Source organism: Urocitellus parryii, chromosome 3 (genome assembly GCF_045843805.1).
Source record: "Urocitellus parryii isolate mUroPar1 chromosome 3, mUroPar1.hap1, whole genome shotgun sequence".
In the NCBI taxonomy this organism is placed as follows: Eukaryota; Metazoa; Chordata; class Mammalia; order Rodentia; family Sciuridae; genus Urocitellus; species Urocitellus parryii.
The window spans coordinates 194,808,382-194,830,487 of NC_135533.1; the positions used below are offsets into that span (position 1 = coordinate 194,808,382).

The 22,106-nt window shown below is 47.8% G+C and overlaps 1 protein-coding gene across 1 annotated transcript in view; it reads right to left on the reverse strand.

The window, feature by feature from the left end:
• Positions 1-22,106, reverse strand: part of Scn5a (sodium voltage-gated channel alpha subunit 5) — a 95,280-nt gene that overhangs the window by 26,577 nt on the left and 46,597 nt on the right. The window contains exons 13-18 of the mRNA XM_077795666.1: positions 19,727-19,859; positions 19,095-19,333; positions 8,896-9,069; positions 7,276-7,632; positions 2,448-2,888; positions 892-1,056 (exon numbers count right to left, since the gene is read on the reverse strand). Coding sequence (XP_077651792.1) covers positions 892-1,056; positions 2,448-2,888; positions 7,276-7,632; positions 8,896-9,069; positions 19,095-19,333; positions 19,727-19,859 — 1,509 coding nt within the window. The remainder of the gene's footprint in view (positions 1-891; positions 1,057-2,447; positions 2,889-7,275; positions 7,633-8,895; positions 9,070-19,094; positions 19,334-19,726; positions 19,860-22,106) is intronic.

Consider the following 22,106-nt stretch of genomic DNA (forward strand, 5'->3'; position numbering starts at 1 on the left):
TCAGGGGCCACAAACTCAAATGACTACGGGGGCCAGGCAGGTGACCGTCAGTCAGGCGGGTGGCTCTGTAGTACGTCAGGGAGCTCCAGCCTGAGTCTGGGACATGGTGACCACTTTTCTTCAGCAGTTCTAGTTTTTTCAGGAGAAGCCAGAAATGCAGATTTTTATGAAAGTTCCCAAATTTGAAGGGGTGGTAGCTAAATCAAAGTAAAACTTTTTTTTTTTTTTTTTTTTGTGTGTGTGTGTGTTACTGAGTATTGAACTCAGGAGCACTTAACCACTGAACCACATCCCCAGACCTTTATTGTATTTTATTTAGAGACAGGGTCTCACTGAGTTGCTTAGGACCTTGCTTATGCTGAGGCTGGCTTTGAACTCATGATCCTCCTGCCTCAGCCTCTGGAGCCACTGGGATTATAGGTGTGCGCCACCACTGCTGGCTGAAAGTAAAACTTTTTTTGTGTGTGTGGCCAGAACAAATTCTTATGGCAGGCTGGGCGGGCCTCCCATCTGTGGCCTCTGTTTTAGTGTAGGTGACAAGCAGCTGGTGATAAGGTGCCAAAAACAGTTCTCAGAGCTCCCTGAAGGTCTCTTTGGATGGCAGATTCACAGGACAGGTTGCCAAATAGGACAAGAACATGGGAACACGGAGTGAGGAGAGGGTGAACACACAGAGGCGTTGGGTTAGTCCTGCAGCAGGGTCCTGGGCTGGCCACTTCCCCATGGCCCTGTGCACCCCTCTCCTGTCAGAACACATTGCCCAGTCTGCTCTCTGCAGATGGGTCTTCCACCAGCAAATGCAGGCATGTGCTGGTGCAGGGACCTCTCCCAGCCTGGGACCAGCCCAAGCAGCAGCGCCCCGCCAACTTCAGGGACAAAGGCGTGCATTACCTCACTGCACCCTGGGGCCCGGGGCTCTGCTTTCTGCTGTTGCCGCCAGTCTGCCTGAGATGCGCTGGCCTCAGCCTCGGAGGAGGAGGCTGTCTCGGACACCTGGCTCCAGGCCCTGGGCTCTGGGTGGGACTCTGGGCCACTGGACACAGGCTGGGATTCCTGCTGAAGAGACCCCAGCCCGTGAGTTGAGCCTATCCACCCTACCAGAGGGTCTCCAGAGTCTTAACTTTGTGGGCTTCCAGCCCTGCCCATTCAACAAGGGCCCTGCCTTCTGCCCTCTTCATAGAACCTCCATCTCACTGAAGACCCTCCCCCAGGGGCCCTAACCAGGTGTGTGGGAAGCTCCCAGTAAGTCCAGGTAAAAGATCTATAAATATCCTCCACTCCCAACTCCCTGGATGGGTGTGGCTGGGCTATGATGATCATCAAACAGCACTAATTTGATGGGCATCATAGCCCAGCTACACCCAAGCCCCCTGGCTTGCTTGCTCGTTCTCTCTCCCTCACGCTCACACGCACGCATGCACACCCACAAACAAACACACACCCACACACACACACACCCACACACACACACACACACATGCATGCTTCCATGCTGGCCCCAGGGAGCCAGAGCCTACAGGCTCAAGAAAAGGAAAGGAGAGGTAAAGAGGGATAGGAGCAATTCTTTTTCTGTACTGGAGACAATTGGAAGCTGAAGTCCTGGCAACCCTACTCTCCCTATCCCCCAACTGTCACTGCCACGGTCCCACAGCCTGACTCAATGGGCTCAGGCTAGCCTCTGGGACCACAGGGAGGTAGGAGGAGACAAAAGCAAGCCCAGAGCCTCAGATCAAGTTCCCTGCAGGGGGAGCATTGCTCTCTAGGCCAGGTGCCCTCTGTGCTGGCCAGAGGAAGCAGCCAGAATGAACCCAGCTAAATGGAGAGAACCACGGATCGCTGCTTGGCCTACAGACCTAGGAGGAGCCACTGGTGTCTGGCTCAGGCCAAGGGAAAATGGAGGGGGAGGGGACTGTCTCTTTTGTCCAGACCCTGGTCCCAAGTGTTAAAAATAACAGGTTGGGAGATAAGATAGTGCTGTCTCTGACACCTCTGTCTTAGGGATGCTTATTTTTAAATCTCAGAATTAGCCCTGGGCATGGGAGGAGGAAAGGGGGCAGTCAGGAGGTCAGGAAACGGCACCCCTCCTTTGCCAAGACCTGCCACCTTGCTAGTCCTGGAGACGGACAATGGACAGGTCAGGGTGGAGTTGTGGGGCCAGGGGCTCTGGCTCTGCCTTAGACACATGAGGAACTCCTAGCAGTCTCTCTCTTGCCATGCCTCGGTTTCCCTGTCTGAACACTTAGTGGCCTATGACCAGTCAGGGCTTGCATGAACAGTAACTGGTCTTGGAAGGCCTCTGAGAGATCAGCTGTTGGGCAGAGGCCCTCTCTTCTACCCCACCCACTCCACTATGGAGGCAGGGGCTCTAGGCGAGGCTGGTTCCTCCAGACAGCAGTGCCTGGGCCCTGAAGAAGAAGGTGCTGCAAACATGTAAGGCAGGGCCTCACCTGCTTGCTGGATTCTTCCTCCGTTCCCTGGCTGTTCTCCTCATCCTCGTCCTGGTCATCCGTGTCTGATTCAGCCACGGCAATGGGCACACACACGGGCTCTGGATCCCCGGGGGGGCCCTGGCCTGGACGCTCGTCTTCCTCAAACCTTGTTTCCTTACGGGCTGGAGGTGCCTTGTCCGTCTCTGGGGGTGGTGGGGAGCTGGGGTTGGCAATGCAGCTGGGCAGCTGGCCATGCGAGGCAAGAGCTGCAGGCTTCTTAGGTCGCCGCCGCAGGAGTCCGCAGCAGAAGTCCCAGGTGGTCCTCTTGACAAAGCGCAGGCCCCGCTGGATGCGGGCCAGGGCCAGCTGGAGGTTGTTCATCTCCCCATCCTCATCCGGGGCCGTGAGGTTGTCTGCACTGAAGGAGCTGAGCAGCAAGGCCAGGAAGAGGTTCAGGACCTGTTGGGGTGACAGGTCAGGCTCACCTGGGTGCTGAACCATGCCATGGATACTGAGCTTCAGCTCTATAGGAAAACTCGGGGTCGGGGCCCACATCCTAGCCCCCACCTCCATTCTCTTGAATGTGGAGGGTTTGTCTATAAAAGAAAAATAAATTTGCTGGGTGCAATGGTGCATGCCTATAATCCCAGCAGCTTAGAAGGCCAAGACAGGAGGATCCCAAGTTCAAAGTCAGCCTCATCAAAAGCAAGGCACCAAGCAACTCAGTGAGACCCTGTCTCTGAATAAAATATAAAATAGGGCTGGGGATGGGGCTCAGTGGTCGAGTGCCCCTGAGTTCAATCCCCAGTACCCCCCACCCAACAAAAAAAGAAAAAGAAAGAAAAAGAAATTCAAATTCCTCCTCCCAAGTGCTCACCATGCAGTCTAAATTCGGGTTCAGTGGGAGAACCATATCAAAGGCTACAGATAGAAATGAACTCCAAAGAGGGGCTTGCTTAAGGTCACACAGGCCTCATCCCTGTTCCAGATACTTCTATACATAGGGCTTTTTTCCTCTTCTCTCACCTCTTTCTGCAGCATTGGGAATGGGGTCAGGATGGGCATGGGGTTCCTTCCTGGGAAATGGGTGTCTAGGAACAAGACAGATTCCCACCCAGAAGCAACCCAAATTCTCAGGACTTTCTTGAGAAAGGAGCTGGTGTGTCTGATGCTGAAGGAGGAGAGTGGTCTGCGTGAGCTCCCGCCAGAAGCAGGCTCTCTGCTCTAAGACCTGCAGCTACTGTTATGGAAGCCTGTCTCCCTGTGTTCTAGGTCGGTGTTTTCCAGGTGAAGGACACAGGGAATTGAGCAGAATAGAGGGTAATGATAGGAAAAGAAGCCTTTCAGAACCACTGTGGGGTCTGGCCCCACAGAGGTGGCTGGGTCTATCTTGTAAGGGCACCCAATGGGTGCTGTGAGTGGGACCACATAACTGGGATAGGGTGGGGGACCTGGGACTGGTGCCAGGGTCAGCCGTGGTTCTAAGGCCCATTCTGCTGCCAGGGGTGAGAGGAGGGGTTTGCATCCAAGAGATTCCAGAAGGCATAGTACTTTACTGAAGTTATTTCTTAGGGGTTAGGGAGGAGAGACTCCTTAAGGAGAGTCTGTCTAACCCCTCAGCCTTTGGATGGTTCTGGATAATTGCTTGTTGTTAAAACATCCTGAAAATGTGAAGTTTTGGTTTTTTGCGAGGAATGAGAATGACAAGGGGCTGCCTTTGAATCCATTTCCCAGTCTTGTGGAGGGTAAAGGAAGATGGCGGTGGGCTTATCGCATACATGGGTTGGACTGGCCTAAGAGCATCACCAGGTGCACAGCCCAGGGACATAATGTCCCCACTGAGGGCTTGATGTCTGCTCCTCCCAGTCCCCAGGAGGGACTGCAGTTGAACAGGGCCCTGTTCAGCAGCAGGTGGCTGGTGAAGGTGGGTGCACAGTGCTTATCAGAGATTTATTTGGAGCTCCTGCTCTGACTTCTTGTAAGCCCCTCAGAGATGCCACACACCCCGTCCAGGGATGCCACACTTGTCAGAAAGCTGTGAAGGAGATTCTGGTGAAAGTGGTGGTGAAGTGAGGCCAGACCTCTGTATTCACGTGACAGGTAACATGCATTCATGTAAACGGTATGGAAAGGTTAAGGAGTAAGCCCCTCCCCTGCCGTCTCACTGACAGATGACCACTTTGACACCTGGCAGCCCTTTGGATGTTGTCATCTGGGGGCAAGGCATGTGATGTGAATCAGAGGTGCTGGCCTGGCCCAGGCACAGCCTGCCTCTGTTCCTGCTGACCTCTGCGGTCCCCTACTCCAGCCCTCACTGCATATGTGGCCCCCCCATCTTCTGATCCCAGGAGTCCTGGGCCCAGGCTGGGGGCAGGGTAGGAGGGCACCTAGAAGCCTTGTCCACCCACACAGGACCTGAGTCCTCCCTTGTCTACGGCTTCCAAAGTTCGGCTTCTTCCAGTGCTTCCCCGTCAATCATGCCGCTGCTCCCCAGCCCCTGCCTGATCCTCACTTCCCATTTCAATGGCAATCTTGCTTCCACCCACGCCAGCCCGGCAGCGGCCCAATTCCTGAGGCGGCCAGGGAGGGGGTTGCGTGGGCCGGCGCTAACTTCCCTCCTCCAGCAGCCTCTAATCTTCTCATCCCCAGGCAGATCCGCTCGGAAATGGCAGGGCTCTGTGTGTGAGGGGCGGCTCAGCCAGGCCAGGGGCTCGGTGCTCAGCACACTTGTATTCTTCTTAGAACAGACAGGGTCTGGCAGCCCCTGGGGCTGGGTCAGGGGCTAAGTGAGGCTCCCACCCAAGGGTCAGCAAAAAGAGCTGGGTTCTTTGGGCACGGATACTCTTTGGGCTGTGAGCTCTGCATGGTGGGGGTTTGTCTACAACTAGTCTTGTCCTATCCTATCCTGGTTAAAGCACATGGAAGTAAAAGCAGGCAGGTTTGGCGAAAGGCTCTGAAATCTACAGCCCAAAGTTTTCATCCCACAGCAGTCTGGAAAAGTAGATCTAAAAGCTCTCTATGCGCAGATGTGACTCTGTGCTGCCCATGACAGAGATAGCAGCAGCAGCAGAGCCAGACCATGCAGCCGTGATGTTGGAGCATGTGTGGGCCACCTGTGCGCCCAGGAAGGTGGCTCCATGTCCACAGTGGATGCTGACTTGGTTCTGAACCAAAGACTCGCCTCAACCTTGTTTCTTCCTAAGGTCTATCCTCTGGCATTTAGACCTTGATCTCTCTTAAATCTGAACTTCTGCATAGTTTAAAGACACAAGGCAAGATCCTAGGACAGAGAGGGGGCCATAGGAACAAAGGCCTGGCTCCTCTTTATGGGACAGTAGGAACTCCCACCAAAACTACTCAGGGTAGCTTAAAAATCTCCTACTGGACCCCACATGGACCACCATCTGTTCATACCTAATGGTCAACCTCTTCCGCATCACCTGGTTATCAGGACAGCTTCAAACCCTCCTCCAGGAAGCCCTCTTTGATTCCCCTAGCTGGAGGGGAACATACCCATGGGTTCCTCCATGGTGCTCTGGTCACTTAACCAGTCTGAATTATTTCAGACCTGTTTCAACTCCCCACCTCCCAGTTCTCTCAGGTGAGTGAGCAGTGTCAAGGCTGGGGCTAGGCTACCTTTGCTTCAGTCTGCTTACTGGTGTTTGGAACATTTACATGCAACAGGGGCTCAGTGAACATATGCTAAGCTCAACTGAAAATCATCTGGTGATTCGTTGATAGTGACCATAAAAGAATGCATAGATGAGTCAATAAATAAATTAATGAGATGAGTAAATAGTGAATAAACAGGCAAATAAGTGGGTGAATGAACGAATGAGCAAAATTCTATTAAGAGTGAGTGATAGGTGGACGTGGTGGCACATGCCTGTAATCCCAGCAACTCAGGAGGCTGAGGCAGGAGGATCACAAGTGCAAAGTCAGCCTGAGCAACTTAGTGAGGCCTTAAGCAACTTAGTGAGACCCTGTCTCAAAAGGGGGAGTGGGGAGTATGGCTCAGTGGTAAAGTGCCCCTGGGTTCAATTCCTGGCACAAAAATAAATAAATAAATAAATAAATAGGTGGATGGATAGGTGAGTCAATGAGTAAGGAGTGAGTAGCTAGCTGAATGGATGGGACTGGTAAATAAGTGAATAGAAAGGTAGGTCGATGGATGGATGAGTTGGATGAATGAATTAAGGAACAGAAGGGTGAGAGGACAGATAGGTGATAAATGAATGGATGGATAAATGGTGGATATATGGAAGGGTGAAGGGTGTGTGTGTGTGTATGTTTGTGTAAATGGTTCATGAGTGGATGGTTGATGGACAAATGAATAGATGGGTGATGAAGGAGTGGATGGATGGATGAATGGATGAGGACATGGGGTTGAAGGATGACTGAATGGGTGAATATGGACAGGAGATTGGTAAGTAAGTAGACAGATGGATAAGAGAGGCACATGGTGGGAGTGTGATTGGTAAGTGGATAGATGGCTGTAGAGGTGAATCTATTAACAAGTAGGTAGATAAAAGAACAAATGGGTAAGTGAATATATGGGTTAAAAATAAGTGCATAGATGGATGGGTGAGTGGGGGCATAGGTGGGTGGATGAGTTGATAGGTGAATAGAGGGAAGGACGGGTAAACAAGCAGATGGATGAACGGATGGGTAGGTGGATGGATGAGAGATTGAGGGGTGGGTGGTTTGATAGATGGCTGGATGAGTGGGTAGAGAGGAGGAAATGGAAGCAAATGGGTAAGTGGATGGCTGGGTTGGGGGTAGCTGGGAGGATGAAACGCTGCTTGGGTGGGTGGGTATGCAGGTGCGACACCCCTGGCCGACTTACCACAAGGTTGCCAATGACCATAACAAGCAAGAAGACCAGCAAGCACAGCGACTGCCCAGACACCTCCATGCAGTCCCACATAGTTTCAATCCACTCGCCACAGAGGATGCGGAAGATAATAAGGAAGGCGTGGAAGAAGTCCATCATATGCCAGCGGGGCAGCAGGCCCGAGTCACTGATGCGGTGCCTCAGCTCGGAGTAGTTCTTGCCAAAGAGCTGCATGCCCACCACGGCAAAGATGAACACGATGATGGCCAGCACCAACGTCAGGTTCCCCAGCGCCCCCACTGAGTTCCCAATGATCTTGATGAGCGTGTTCAGGGTGGGCCATGATTTGGCCAGCTTGAAGACCCGCAGCTGGGGAGGGAGGAAGAGGAGAGGTCCATGTGAGGGACTTTGGCTCTCACTTCCGACGAACACCCTTCCCCTCCCCCAGCTCCTGCTTGAAAGCTCAGGGAAGCCTTGGAGGTCACTGACACCCACCTCTCCCCATTTCTCCAAGAGCACGCACTCGCACCCATTTCTGAGAGCAGCCTGGCTGGACTCTGAACTCCAGCGCCTGCCCCCCAACTTATCACCTCTTTGTCCCATACCAGCTTCCTACCTTCCTTGGTCTCACATCCAGGAGATTCCCAATAGATTCTCCCATCCTGGAACATCTTTTCTCTTTCAGATCTGTCTTTACCAGCTATCCTTCGGGCCATCTCAAACCATCTCTGACTCATCCAATGACCTCCATCTTTCTCTCCTCTCAGTTACCACAGAGAAAGGGGACACATGCTAATGTGTAATGCATGGGCCATGCCTGTGCTTAAGATGATATGCTTCATTCAGAACTTCCAATAACCACATGAGGCTGGCACTATTGCTACCTTATTTGACAGATGAAGAATCCAACCCTTAAAGGTGGAGTAACTTGTAAATTCCTCGGCTCATGGCAATGGAATCAGGATTGTAACCCACATCCCAGGCTTTCTTTACTTACTGCACCACTCTACCTTCCTATATCCCCCAGAGGAGCCACCCACAGAGCTCAGGAGCTATCTCTAGGAAGACTTCCGTGACCACAACTCCAGCCCCACATCTGGATCTTTCAGGCGTTTTGAGCTCCAAGTGTAGCTCACAGATGTGCACCTTTGGCATCCCCTGAGAATGACTGAATCAGTCTCTGCATTTTAACGAGATTCCCTGGTGATTTGTGTGTACATTAAAGTTTTAAAAATGCTGCCTGGATGAGTGGCCAGCCAATCTGTCTCCACCTGTTACTTGCCATGTGGCTTTGGGAAATTCATTTCATCTCTCTGAGTCTTTATCTCCTCATCTATGAAATGGGGAGGTGGAAATACCAGCCTTACTCCTGGGTCCTATGAGGACTAACGGGGACACTGTGGACCATGAAGGGCTTTGCAAATCATTCAGACATCACCCCGATTGCTCTTTTGGAGAGATGTCTCCTTCTGTCTCATTCACCTCCACTCCTAGGTGCTAGGGGCACTGAGCGAATGATTTGGGGCTGAAGGCATGACTTATCAAAGCAGGGGCATTTGAGAGGTGACCCAGAGAGGGGTGTTCCCAGCCACCCAGCCACCTCCCCGCCCCGCAGTGGGTCCAGCTGGGTACCAGGCGAAAGGAGCGCAGCACCGACAGGTTGCCCATGCGGCTCAAGCCCAGCTCCATGAGGCTGAGGATGACGATGATGCTGTCGAAGATGTTCCAGCCCTGCTGGAAGTAGTAGTAGGGATCGAGGGCAATGATCTTGAAGGTCATCTCTGCTGTGAAGATTCCGGTGAAGACCTGAAGAGGAAGCAGGGATCAAGGGTTTCTGAGGTTCGGGTTGGAAGACCCTCTGGCCAGCAAGGGCACTTCACTTCCTGACTCTGGCTCTGGCAGGGTCTTCCTCTTGCCTGGCAGCTCTGACTTGTCCTGGGCTCCCCCCAGTGCTGCTCACTCAGTGCTGGCTCTCTTCTCCAGCCTGGTGTCCCAGCCCTCTCAGCTGCTCATCAAGCACGACACCAGCCTGGGCCCACGGGGACTCTACAGACTTCAGTCTAAGAGGAGTCCCTGGTGTGGGGGAGGCAGAGGAGGGAGGTGGTGATCCAGCCCCAGACTCCTTCCAGCATGCTTCTCCCTGGGGAGCACTCCTGGTGGCATGACCAAGGAATGCTCCCCAGGGAGCACTAGCCCGTGCTGTTCCTGCTGCTCAGAATGCCCTCAATCCTTGTCCACCTGCGAGCTCTTCCCACTGTAATGTTAGCCACCTGCCATTTCTGGATCACTGGTGATGTGCCAGGTGCAATACTAGAATACTCTGCATGTATTGCAGCTTTTAATCCGTTCAACAACCCCATGAGGAAAACATCCTTGTCCCCATTTACAGGAAAGGAAACTGAGGCACTGAGAATTTTTCACGTATCCCTGCCCCCAAAGGCATTCCTAAGTGCAAGGCCTTCCCTCAGCTCCAGGCCCCAGAAATAAGTGTTAGTTCTCATGGATCTAACAGTCCTTAAGAACACACCCTCCCTTGTTGTACCCAGGCAGGTGTTGGGGAAGGTCACAGGTGGGACTCAGAGGAAGGGACAACCTAGGCCTCACCATTAAGGACTCTCTGGGAAGCCTGGGGCAGGGGCGCCTCTGCCCGAGGTCTCTGAGCACAGGTGCATGAGGCGTAGGCTGGGCAGGGAAGGCTCCTGAAGTTAGGATCCTTGGGGTCATAAAACTATCAAGTTCAGGAGCCAGGAGAATAACCCAGAGCTCTTTCCTCCAAGCTTCTGAGCTTCCCCTCTCTCCAGCAGACCTTCCTGAGTGGGTGGAGGCTGAGCTTCACCTGGTTTGTTGATTCATGAATCCCAAGCTGCCTGGCCTTGGCCATTGGAGCCTGTGGTTCAGGAACTCATACTGTGGTGGGCCAGGCTGCCATGACCATAGCCAGCTGTCCTGAAGGCTGCCAATTGCTATAACAGGGGCATGGTTCCAAGAGTGGGGGATGGCTGATGTGAAGGGAAGTCGGAGGTCTGTACATGAGCCTCCTTGGTCTTGAGGAGCCGTGAGCTATCCTAAGGGAGGCGAGGAGACACTCACGGAATTCTGGAGGGGAGGGAATGCTGTGGGCAGAGGACTGGGGAACCTCTGGGAACAGTGCTGGGTCTGCAGCAACAGTGAAGACATGGGAGTCGGTGTCAGGCATGGCTGAGCCGGCTCACTGGGGTCAACAATCAAAAGGGGAGGTCACCTTAGCCTTGGCACCTGAGGGGTCTCTGAGCTAAAAGGAGAGAGAGAGAGAGAGAGAGAGAGAGAGAGAGACATCTGTCCATGGCCACAGCATCTGCCTGTCCCTTCTGTTCAGAAGAGGGCCCCTAGAAGTGGGCTTGGAGAGGCATGGCCCTCATGGAAATGTTCATTCTTCCACCAGCCAAGTTCTTGGCAGTGTGTGTGTGTGTGTGTGTAGGGGGAATGACTTGAAATATTTCAGCCTCCACCCAAATTCTTGGGTGGCTCCAGGAAGGATCCTTGGGCTCTGCTTCTTTCCCAGGACCCAGGCCGATTTCCATAGTTTCTCCATCCCTTGGATCCTATCTCCTTGCTGTTCTCTTCCCAGGGCCTTTGCACTCACAGCTCCCTCTCTCTAGAGCCTCTTCTCCTTCATCCACAGGGCTCCCTCCCTTCAGGTCTCTGAACAAAAGCCACTCAACCCATGGGGCCTTCTGGTGCTTGAAATCACGTGCCCTCCATCCCGATCCTGGTCCCCTTCCTTCCTTTCTTTCTTTCTCACCTACCACCATCTGACAGCTGCATGTTCATCAAGTCCCCTCTGTTCAGAAGCTTCTTGATAGAAAGGACTTTTCTGTCTTACTAGACCTAGGATAATGCGCAGTGCATAGGTGGCCCACCAGCATTTGTTAAATAAACAAGGGCTGGGCCTTTGACCTGCAGGCACCAGCTGGGTCCTCTTTCCTGACTTCAGGGACCTTTCCCCGCCCAGCTGATGTCTCATGCACCTGTGCTCAGAGCCCTCGGGCAGCAGTGCTCCTGCCCCAGGCTTCCCAGAGAGTCCCCAGTGGTGAGGTCTGTGTTGTCCCTTCCTCTGAGACCCATCTGTGACCCTCCCCAGCATCTGCCTGGGCACACGAGGGAGGGTGTGTTCTTAAGGACTGTTGGATCCATGAGAACTAATACTTATTTCTGGGGACTGGAGCTCAGGAAAGGCCCTGCACTTAGGAATGCCTTTGGGGTAGTGATACATGAAAAATTCTTTGGGTACCAATAGCATCATCTGGGAGCTCTTTAGAAAAGCAGAATCTCGGATGATCCCAGACCTGCCGAATCAGAATCCTCATTGGTGCTGATTCCTAGGCTACTGGAAGTTGGGGCAGTGCTGTTTGGAATGCACGGATTCTCTGACCTGAGAACCGGAATCACCTTGGGAGCTTTGAAAATGCCAAGGCCTGGATCCCATCCAAATGACTCCAGTTACAGGAATTAAAAAAAAAAAAAAAAAAAAAAAAAAAACCTTCCCAGGTGACTCTAATGCACAGCTAAGCTTGAGAAGTACATGAAGTCTGGTACCTGCTCCTGCCACAGGATCAGGTGTTCTAAGGCCGTGTGACCACAGCTTGATGGTTTAAGATGTGCAGAGGATGGCAGTCAGACCTGCAGTATAAAGCAGGGTCTGCCCTGTGTGATCTTGGGCCAGTTTCTCCATCTCTCTCTGAGCCTTGAGCGTTCCCATATGTAAAATGGGGATAATAATAACTCCATAGAAGGTTTCTAAGAGTTAGAGCTAATGGATGTAAAGTGGACACTTTATGAGAGGGCGATTGTTATGACCATCAGAGGCATTTATTATGACTGCTGAGAGTGGGCAGGGGCTGCTCCAGATGGAGACATCTCTGAATATTTGATAGGCTCACTGGGATCTGGCAGATGGCTCTGAGTGGGGGGACCCACTTCCTCTGACTCTTGGCAGGAAGCCCACCATCAATGCTCATGGTGGAGTCCCAGCAAGTGGAAGGGCTTCTGGGGAACCCCAAACTCTTCTTGACCTTGGCATGTCTTTAATGGGATCACACTCTACATGCTATAAACCTGCCCTTAACCCAGAACACCCTGTGCACACGCTTCTGTGCCAATTATGCACTCTACAGCATTGCTTTCTTTCTTTCTTTCTTTTTTTTTTTTGTGGCCTATTGCACTGTAGAGTGCCATAACCAGTTTAACTATTTCCCTGTGATGAGCATTCTTTTTTCCCCTCTTAAACACAAACAAATAAGTATCCGTTTACATATATACTTTAAAACAACTTTCCCAATTCTTTCCATGGGGCAGATTTCTGGAAATTGAATTGTGTAGTCAATAATCATTTTTAGTGTTTCCAACACACTGCTAAATGATCCTCAGGGGCAGGTTTTCACCAATTCCATGAGCTATGTGTGAGTAGCTGCCTCTCTGCTAGTATTGGGTATCCTATTCTTATTACCTTTTCTAATTCAACAGGACAAGGCTATTTTATTTGCTATTTCTTCGATTTTTTTTTTTTTGGTAAAATTGCCTTCGCTTGTTGTTCATATACATTGCTTATTGTTCCACTAGGATGTTCGCTTTAAAAATTATTTATCAATATACTTTATATATTAAGGATATTACCATGCTATCTTCTCTATGCATTGCCATGATTTTCCTGATTTGTTACTTATCTTTACCATATGTTTTAAATTATAAAATAAGAATGTATATTTTAAGTATAGAATAACATAGTGGGTACCTTTGTACTCGCCACAAACTCTGCCAAATATTAGCATGTTGCCATGTTTGTTTCAAATCCTGTTTTATTTGTCCTCACAAAATAATAATAATAAAGATTTAAATAGCATTTGCTGATTGGCAGGCATTGTTCGAGTGTTTCACACATATTAAACCATTTAATTCTCATGATAAACCTGTGAGATATGCCATATTTATTATTAGCTAGGGAAACTGAGATACAGAAAAGTTTAGCCGTTTACATATATACTTTAAAACAAGGTCCTAAGGTCAACGATGGCTTCCACCATGTTCTGACCCACCATGTGCCACCACAGATGAAACTGAAGTCCCCTGCATTCACTCCAAGGCAGTCACCATCCCAAGTCTGATGGTGATCATTCCCATACATTTTTTTACATTTTAAATGCACATAATAATTTATTCGATTATTATTAAATGGACTATGCTCATGTGTTCAAGACCTTCAAAGAAGAATTAACACCAATACTCCCCAAATTATTCCATGAAATAGAAAAGGAGGGAACCCTCCCCAACTCATTCTATGAGGCTGATATCATCCTGATCCCAAAACCAGACAAAGACACATCGAGGAAAGAAAACTTCAGACCAAAAAAAAAAAAAAAAAATCCCTGATGAACATAGATGCAAAAATTCTCTATAAAATTCTGGCAAATCACATACAAAAATTTATTCAAAAGATAGTGCACCACGATCAAGTGGGGTTCATCCCAGGGATGCAGGGTTGGTTCAGCACATAGAAATCAATAAACGTAATTCATCACATCAATAGATTTTAAAAAACAAGATCATCGCAATAGATGCAGAAAACGCATTTGACAAAATGCAGCACCCTTTCATGTTCAAAACACTAGAAAAACTAGGCATAATAGGAACATACCTCAACACTGCAAATGTTATCTATGCTAAGCCCAAGGCCAACATCATTCTAAATGGAGTAAAATTGAAAGTTTTCCCTCTAAAAACTGGAACAAGACAAGGATGCCTTCTTTTCACCACTTCTATTCAACATCATCCTTGAAACTCTAGCCAGAGCAATTAGACAGGAGAAAGAAATTAAAAGGAAATGAATAGGAAAAGAAGAACTCAAACTATCACTATTTGCAGATGACATGATTCTAAATTTAGAAGATCCAAAAAATTCCACCAGAAAACTTCCAGAACTTATAAATGAATTCAGCAAAGTAGCAGGATATAAAATCAACACCCATAAATTGAATGTATTCCTATACATCAATGATGAATCTACTGAAAGAGAAATTAGGAAAACTACCCCTTTTCCTTTTATTCTTAACATCATGTTTATGAGATTTAGCTATATTGATACATGTATATGTATTCATTTTAAATTGTGTACAGTATTTCATTTTATGAATACACTGCATTTTATTTCTTTATTTTTTTAAGGATGGAGGAAATTTATATTGATTCAAATTTCCCTATGGTCAATAATCCTGCAGAGAAATTTCTGTTTCCCTGTACAGAAGTCTCAGAGTTTATTAAGACTATAAATTCCTGAGTTGTAGAGTAAGGATGTCTGTTATGAAGCAGATACTGTAAATTGTTCCCCATGATGGGTGTACCAAATCCTCACTCTTACACAGAGTTCCCACAGTACCACATTCTTGCCAACCACAGGAATTTATTTTGTACCCTCTTATAGGTAAGAACTACTATATTAAGTTCCTCTAGTTTTCCTTCCTCTGTGTTTTACTTCATGCGTTTATAACCACCTGATTTGCTTGGCATTTTGTTTGTTCACTGTTATATTGTGTTTTGACATTAAATTGTCTCTTTTTTCCTTATTGATGTGTAAGTCTTCAATATTGTCTGAATTTCATGAGTTTCCATGTCTGTCCAGTCAAATGCTTCTCCTAAGGTCAACTTCTAGTTGTGGAAAAGTGATTTCACTTAGCTTTTGGTATCTTTTGGTGTGCCGATATTATAAATGTGAACACAGGTAAATTCAGCAATCTTTTCTTTCATAGTATAAACTTGTCAAGTAATTAAATCATTTTCTCTTAATTTTATTCTAAAAGCTTTTAAGTTTTGCTTTATTGTATTTATGTGCTAAATCAAATTACTCAGCATTAATTTATGAGTATGATGTGAGTAGGGGTCTCAATTGATTTTCTTTCATAAGATTAACTATTCTTTCCAGAATTGTTTAGGGAATAGTTCATCCTTTTCTACCCTCTTATAATGCATTTCTGTTATTCATTGAGTCTCCAAATATGAATTGTTCTATTTCTAAGGACTTATCATAGCACTGGTCCATTTTTTTTCTACGTCTATTCCAATACTACAATGTTTTTAGATTTATAATATATCTTAATATATAGTAGTAAATTCTTTACCTTATTCCTTAATTTGTCTTGATAAGCTTTACTTTTCTATATAAATTTTGGGATTACCTTGTCAAATTACATGAGACTTTGATTGGAATTATACTGAATTTATAGGTTAATTTGGAAAAAATCAATAGCTCTACAATAGTCAGACTTTCATCTATAGAAATGGCATATAATTTCAATTTTTAAGTCTTATGTTTTCCCATAGTCTCATAATCTTCTCATATAAACTGTATTATATGTGTGTGTTAAGGTTTTTTGTTTTTTCTGGGGGGGGGGGCGTGGTATTGGGGATTAATCCCAGGGTCGCTTGACCACTGAACTACATCCATAGTCTTTTTAGTCCTTTTATTTATTTATTTATCTATTTATTTATTTATTATATTTATTTTTTAGTTGAAGGTGGACACAATACATTTATTTATATGTGGTGCTGAGAATCGAACCCAGGCCTCACACATGCTAGGTAAGCGCGCTACCACGGAACCACAACCCCAGTCCTCCTTTTTATTTTTTTATTTTGTGACAGGATCTCACTGAGTTGTTGAAGAAGGCCTTGAATCTGTGATCCTCCTACCTCGGCTCTCTGAGTGGCTGGGATTACAGGTGTGCACCACTGTGCCTGGTATGTGTTAACTGTCTGAAAGTTATGTTTTCCAATCGATGGTCAATGGTGACGAGGTGCACGCTTTGTGATATTGAGCTTGTAACCAACAACGTTGCTGAACTCTCTTCCTAGAGCTGAAGGCCTCCCTGTGGATTTCCTTGGGTTACCTATGTAGACAACAGCCTAAGCTGGAAAATGATGTCAGATCTGTTTTCCTTTCTTCTATCGGTTTCTGTTCATCTCTCTGCACTCTATCCTGAGCAGCTTCCTTATATATAAATTTATATTCATTGGTCTCCTCGGCTGCATTCATGTGCCATTAGATTGGAACGCTAAGATTTTAATCTCAATGGCTATATTTTTCATTTCTAGAGATTTTGTTTGGTACTTCTTCAAAATCATTTTATTTTCATGTTTTAATTTCCTTCTCTCACATCTTTAGTTATTATGAATATTCTTGTTTTTATTATCTCTATCCAAGAGTTCTGCTTTATGACATTTTAAGGGATTAAGCCTCTCTCTCTCTCTCTCTCTGTGTGTGTGTGTGTGTGTGTGTGTGTGTGTGTGTGTATTTGTGACTCTTGCTCACAGTGGGATATTTCCTTAAGTGGTTCATAATTCGGGGAATCTAGCTTGACCTGGTTTAAAGACATATCTTTCCAGATAATTTCTGTTCACCTCTTTCAGGGTCTTCCACAGATCATCCCGGGTTATTTTATATGTCAATTTTCTCAGGTATGGGCTCCGGGAGCAATCTGGTATAAATATGAACCCTGACTTTCTATAAGGCCAAATCCATGCTCACAAGCTTCCAGGGGTGACTTTCCCCCTCTCTAGCCTCAGCTAGGACAGGCCTCTTTGACCATCCCAGGTCAGTGAGGAGACCTCTCTGGTTTGCCATTTGACTGAATGTACCTATGGTCACTACTACGGTTTGAAGGTCCCTTCCAAAACTCATGTTCAAGTTCAAGTTGTGTTGGTTTGAAGAGGACGGACCCTTGAGAGAGGACTGGGCCATGGGGGCACAGCCCTCATGAATAGAAGAGGGCATTGTTAGGAGGGTGGATTGATTATAAAAGGGGAGAGTTTGGCCTCCTTTTCCTTCCTCCGTCTTTCTTGCTCTCCTGCCACGTGGTGCCTTCGTCCATGTGAGGACACAAAATGCAGGCCCTCATCAGATGCGGCCCCTCAGTCTTGGACTTCTCGGCCTCAGGATCTGTGAGCCCCCCAAAAAAAGAAAATTCTGGAAGCCGGACTATAGCAGCCCAACCCCTGCCCACGCTTGCCAGACTGTGTCTCGTCTATATGGCCATGACACGCCAAGCCTCCAGAGCTCTCTACCCAGCACCCACCCTCAGGGCAACTGCAGAACCATTTCATGGGTTTAACGCTGTGTGTGTGGCCTCTGAGCCCCTCTTTGCTCTGGGCACTTGGAGATTCTGTTACTTTCCATGTATTTAGTTACATTTAAGTTGTTTCATTATAGACATTTCAGGGTTTTTTCTGTCCATAATGTTGTTGAGAACAGAAGTTTCAGTTGCCTTCTACCTTTTTTTATAGGATGGGCCAAAAAAAAAATGACTCAAATCTATCAACCTTCTCTTTTATAAAATTTGTCTTTAGAGATAAGCTTGGAAAGTTCTTTTTCAATATCAAGATTATTTACCCATGTTTATTTTTGTGGTTTTGTGTCTTTACATTTCATATTTAAACCATTTACAATATATTAAATGCAAGAAAACCAAAATCTTACATAGTAACAATAAAGCTATTCAAACAGAACAAAATATAGCCATAACCCAACTGTATCTCTTGCTGCCAATAACGGAGTTTCATACAACTGCCACTCAACCACAGCCTGATGGTCCAGGGAGGCTTCCAGGGCTCTGCATCACAAGTGACTCAGTCCAGACCAGGGGTCACATTCCCATAAAACCACATCAACCCAAACCCTGTATAACCACCCAACACCCCAGCAATGCCAGGAGACTCTGACAGACTGAGATGTAGCTTTTACTTTTGTTTGCAAAGAGAAGAAGAAAAGTAAAATTACAGCCAGACGGGCTCAAATTAGTGAAAGAATTGGAATACACCCTGCAGAGAACTATCTAGAGTCCCAGGTTTAGAAAGTAATACAAGAAGAAAATTTTCTTGCTCTACAGTGTGGGAGATCTACCTGCCTCTGGGGGCCACCTGAGCAGCTGGATCTGAGACAGGGCTAGTTCTGCTGTAAGAGAGAAAAGCGGAGACCCAGAGGCTAGAGGGCCTTTCCCACCAGCCTCAGTGACAGATCCCAGGATCATGCTGCTTCCTGAGGTCAGCCCTGCTCCATGATCCCCTAGAGAAGGTCTGGCTCTGTGCCTGGCCAGAGCCAAAATAGCCCATGCATGTGGGTCAGGAGACAGTTCCTCCATGCCTGACTCTACCTTGACTAAGAAGTCACCACCTCCTATCTCTGGGTCTCAGTTTTTCCTGTTGGTACGGTGAAGAGGCCAGACTTAATGTTGTCTCAAGGGGAAAAAAAAAAAAATCAGAATTAGAACTCAGACATTCTGACTTCCAGGGTCAGTCTCCATAATTACAACAATAACGAGAATAACCGCAGCTATCATTTATTTTGAATGCTTATTGTTTATCAGACTCTGAGCCCCACACATGATACACATTATCTGATTCAATCCTCATTAACTTCCTATGAGGTTGATATTGTCATACTAATTTTACATTTATTAAATTTGACAAATACTTATTGTGCCAATTACCAAGACTAAATGATTTGCTTGAGGTCTCGTAGTCAGTAAGAGCTGAGTCAGAATTCAAATCTGGCTCTGCCTGATGTTCTCGCGGTGCCTAGCTATCTGTCCATCCATCTAACTGTCTGTGTCGCTGTCCTAACCTCCCTCCATATCCACTCCAAATCTCTATCTCTCCAGGCCTTAAAAGCTGACCCTGAGACCCCCTCTTCCCAGAGGTCTTCCAGGATGCCTCCCACCCTTGGAAGACCCTTTGTGTTCAGGATCCCTTCCCCCCTTCCCCCTCGCTTGGGGACGCCTGTTGGAGAACTGGTGGCAGGTGGCTCTTACCAGGTTTCCGACCTGCAGCATCTCCTCAAATTCGGTGGTCATGTTGTAGTGCTCCAGCGCCATGAAGAGCGTGTTGAGCACGATGCACATGGTGATGGTGAGGTCGGCGAACGGGTCCATGACCACGAACTTCACTTTCTGCTTGATGGACATCCACAGCGGGCAGCACTCCCAGATCAGGTAGCGCTGGGCAAAGCGGTTCCAGCAGGGTGGACACTTGCGGTGAGACTCCTCCAACTCTGGGGGGGACAGCCAGGGAGTTAGCTGGGTTTTGTTGACTGGGTCACACTGTCTTCCTGGGATGCCAGGAGTATGGGTATGGCTGGGCTGAAACGGGAAGGGCTGCTTGGGGTAGGATGAGTCTAAGGGGATGCTTGGGAGAGGCAGGGGTGCGATGGATAAGAGCTTGGGACACGCCAGGACAGATGTGGGCATGCTGGGAAGATACACAGACATGGGAATGCCTAGAAAAGAACAAGACACCGGAGGCCAGGCAAGCACATTTGAGGCTACGGAGGATAGAAAAGTCTGAGTGCAATGCGGTCAGATGGAGGAGGCCCGTGCAGGCTGGGGTGGAGGCAAGGGTCCCTAGATCGGAAGTGTGGAGTGCTTGCACAACACAGGGGACTGACCTTCCAGTGCGCTGGTGAGGATACTGACAGCACTGAGGGCCCGCTGCCGTGCTCCTGGCTCCTCAAAGCCATCCACACATGGAGCCTGGGGGGTCAGCATCTGGGGTCCACCTGGGTCCTCCGATGGTGTGGTCTGGGTGCAATCAGAAGATATGTGTCAATCTGGTTTGGGTGTGGGGGGGTCCTGCTCCCAGCTGTCGTCCTGCTGGGCCTGGGGTGGCCAGTCCAGACTCAGGCTGGGGACATTACAGGGGACAGGATAGAGGTCTTGATGGGACATTAGATGTTGGGCTTAGAAAAGCTAAGTCCAACTCTTTCCCAGCTAATAATTGCCCTGCTCCCATTCCTCCTGCCAATCATTTTTACCTTCATTTTTCTTTCTTTTTTTTTTTTAAATTCTCCACCACCTCTCATTGGCAGTGATTCTTGAGTGTGGTTAGGAAAACACAAGCACAACACAGGTCCTTTGTGTGCCAAATGCTGTCATATACATTAGCACATGCAAAAATGATCTGGGAGTCTTAATTGACCACAAGCTCCCTGGAGTCAAGAGCACAAAAGAGCCTGGAAAAAAAAGAAATCTCACATGCTCTAAGATGACCTCAGTAGAAGCATAAAGCAATCCTGCTTAGATGTGGCTGGTAGGGGGCCATGTATTCTGTGGAGGCAGGTTTGTATCTACCAAGAAAATTTTAAATTGGCCCTGCAATTCCTTGTCCAGTAATCTAACTTCATAAATAATTATACACACGCACTCAAAATATACATAAATGACGTTCATGGTGGCACTGTTCTGAATACCATAAAAACAAAGCAACCAATCAATAGGAAGAATATTAAAATCAATTATAGATACAACCCGACTCTGGATTCTGATACAGACAACAACGAGAATGAGGTGGTTCTGTGTATGATCCCATAGGAGCATCTCCAAGACAAACAGTTGGAGGAATAAAAAAACAAGACCAAGGTCTGGAAGACAAATACTGGTTGTTAGAGTGGAGCTCTCTGGGGAACTGGATTGGGGGCAGGGAGGGGCAGAGGTTCTCTGTTCGCTGTGTGCAGCTCTGCACAGCTGGACTTGTTTCCAACATGCGCACGCACGTCATTTGTAAAAAAAAAAAAAAAAAAAAAAAAAAAACATAAGTAAAAAAAAAAAAAAAAACAGGCTTAAAAACAGAGATGCCTGGTGGATGGAGCTGGCTGGCAGGTGGTCTTCAGGCTTCCACAGAGCTCCCCAGAACCAAGGAGAGCTGCTCACAAGAACTTCATGGGAGTAGGGCCCTGCACAATCACAGCCCATGGGCTGGAGCTGTGGAGGGAACCAGGTTGCTCAGCGGGCACTAGTGGGGCTCTACAATCTGTGCAGGGCAGAGGGGGAGACAGGTGAGGGCCACCCAGTGTGGCAGAGCCAGGGAGTGGGGTGGGTACCAAAGAGACCTGGGCTCAAGTTAAGGTCAACCTTTGCAAGTGGTTAAGAGCTCTGTGAAATGTGTTCAGGAAGGTAGTGAGCTCCCAGTCATGGAAGCATTCAAGTGGAGGTTCTGGAAAGGGCTGAGGTCGCTGGCATAATAATAATACCATAGGTTCCACAACCATTTGGAGGTGGTGGTACGGGGGATTGAACCCAGGGGTGCTTTACCACTGAGCTCCGCAGTCCTTTTTATTTTGAGACAGGGTCTCGCTAAGCTGCCTCAAGCCTGTGATCCTTCTGAGTCACTGAGATGACAGGCAGGTGCCACTACACCCAGTTATAAATTTAGCCATTTAAACTCATAAGCACATTTAAGTACTCCCAACTTCTCTGCTACTTTGTTACCATCTAGGATGGTTTGAGTTAGCACCAAGAAAATATTCTCTCTTTTCCCTTTCCACGGTGGGTGAAGGAGACTTTCCTGCCCCCTGAAGCAGATTTACTTTGGCCAGGAGCATATAAGTGGATATAATGTGAACAGAAGCCTAAAGTATACCTGTGCTATTTGCCCTCCCTTGTGCTCCAGAAAACTTCCATGAATCCAGGAATCCACCCTTCCAGCCCAGGCCTCAGAACAAAGACAAGCGGAGCAGCCCCAACCTAACCCACAGTGTGAGCAAGAGGTATCCTAAAGCAGAGTTGCCCTGCCAGGCCCAACCTAGACAGGCCAAATCATGGCCAATGTGCAGATAAAGAGCTTGATAATTGAGGCTTATTGTTGTCCATTGACTTTTGGGATGGTTTGTTACACAGCATTATCGTGGCAACAGCTGATAAACCATCTTGGTGTAAGCCATCATTATCTCTTTGCTACAACTACTGCAATAACCTACTAACTGGCCTTACCTCCTCTTTCTTCTCTACCTAGCAGAAAAGAATTCCCTAAAAAAATAAACTGGATAACAC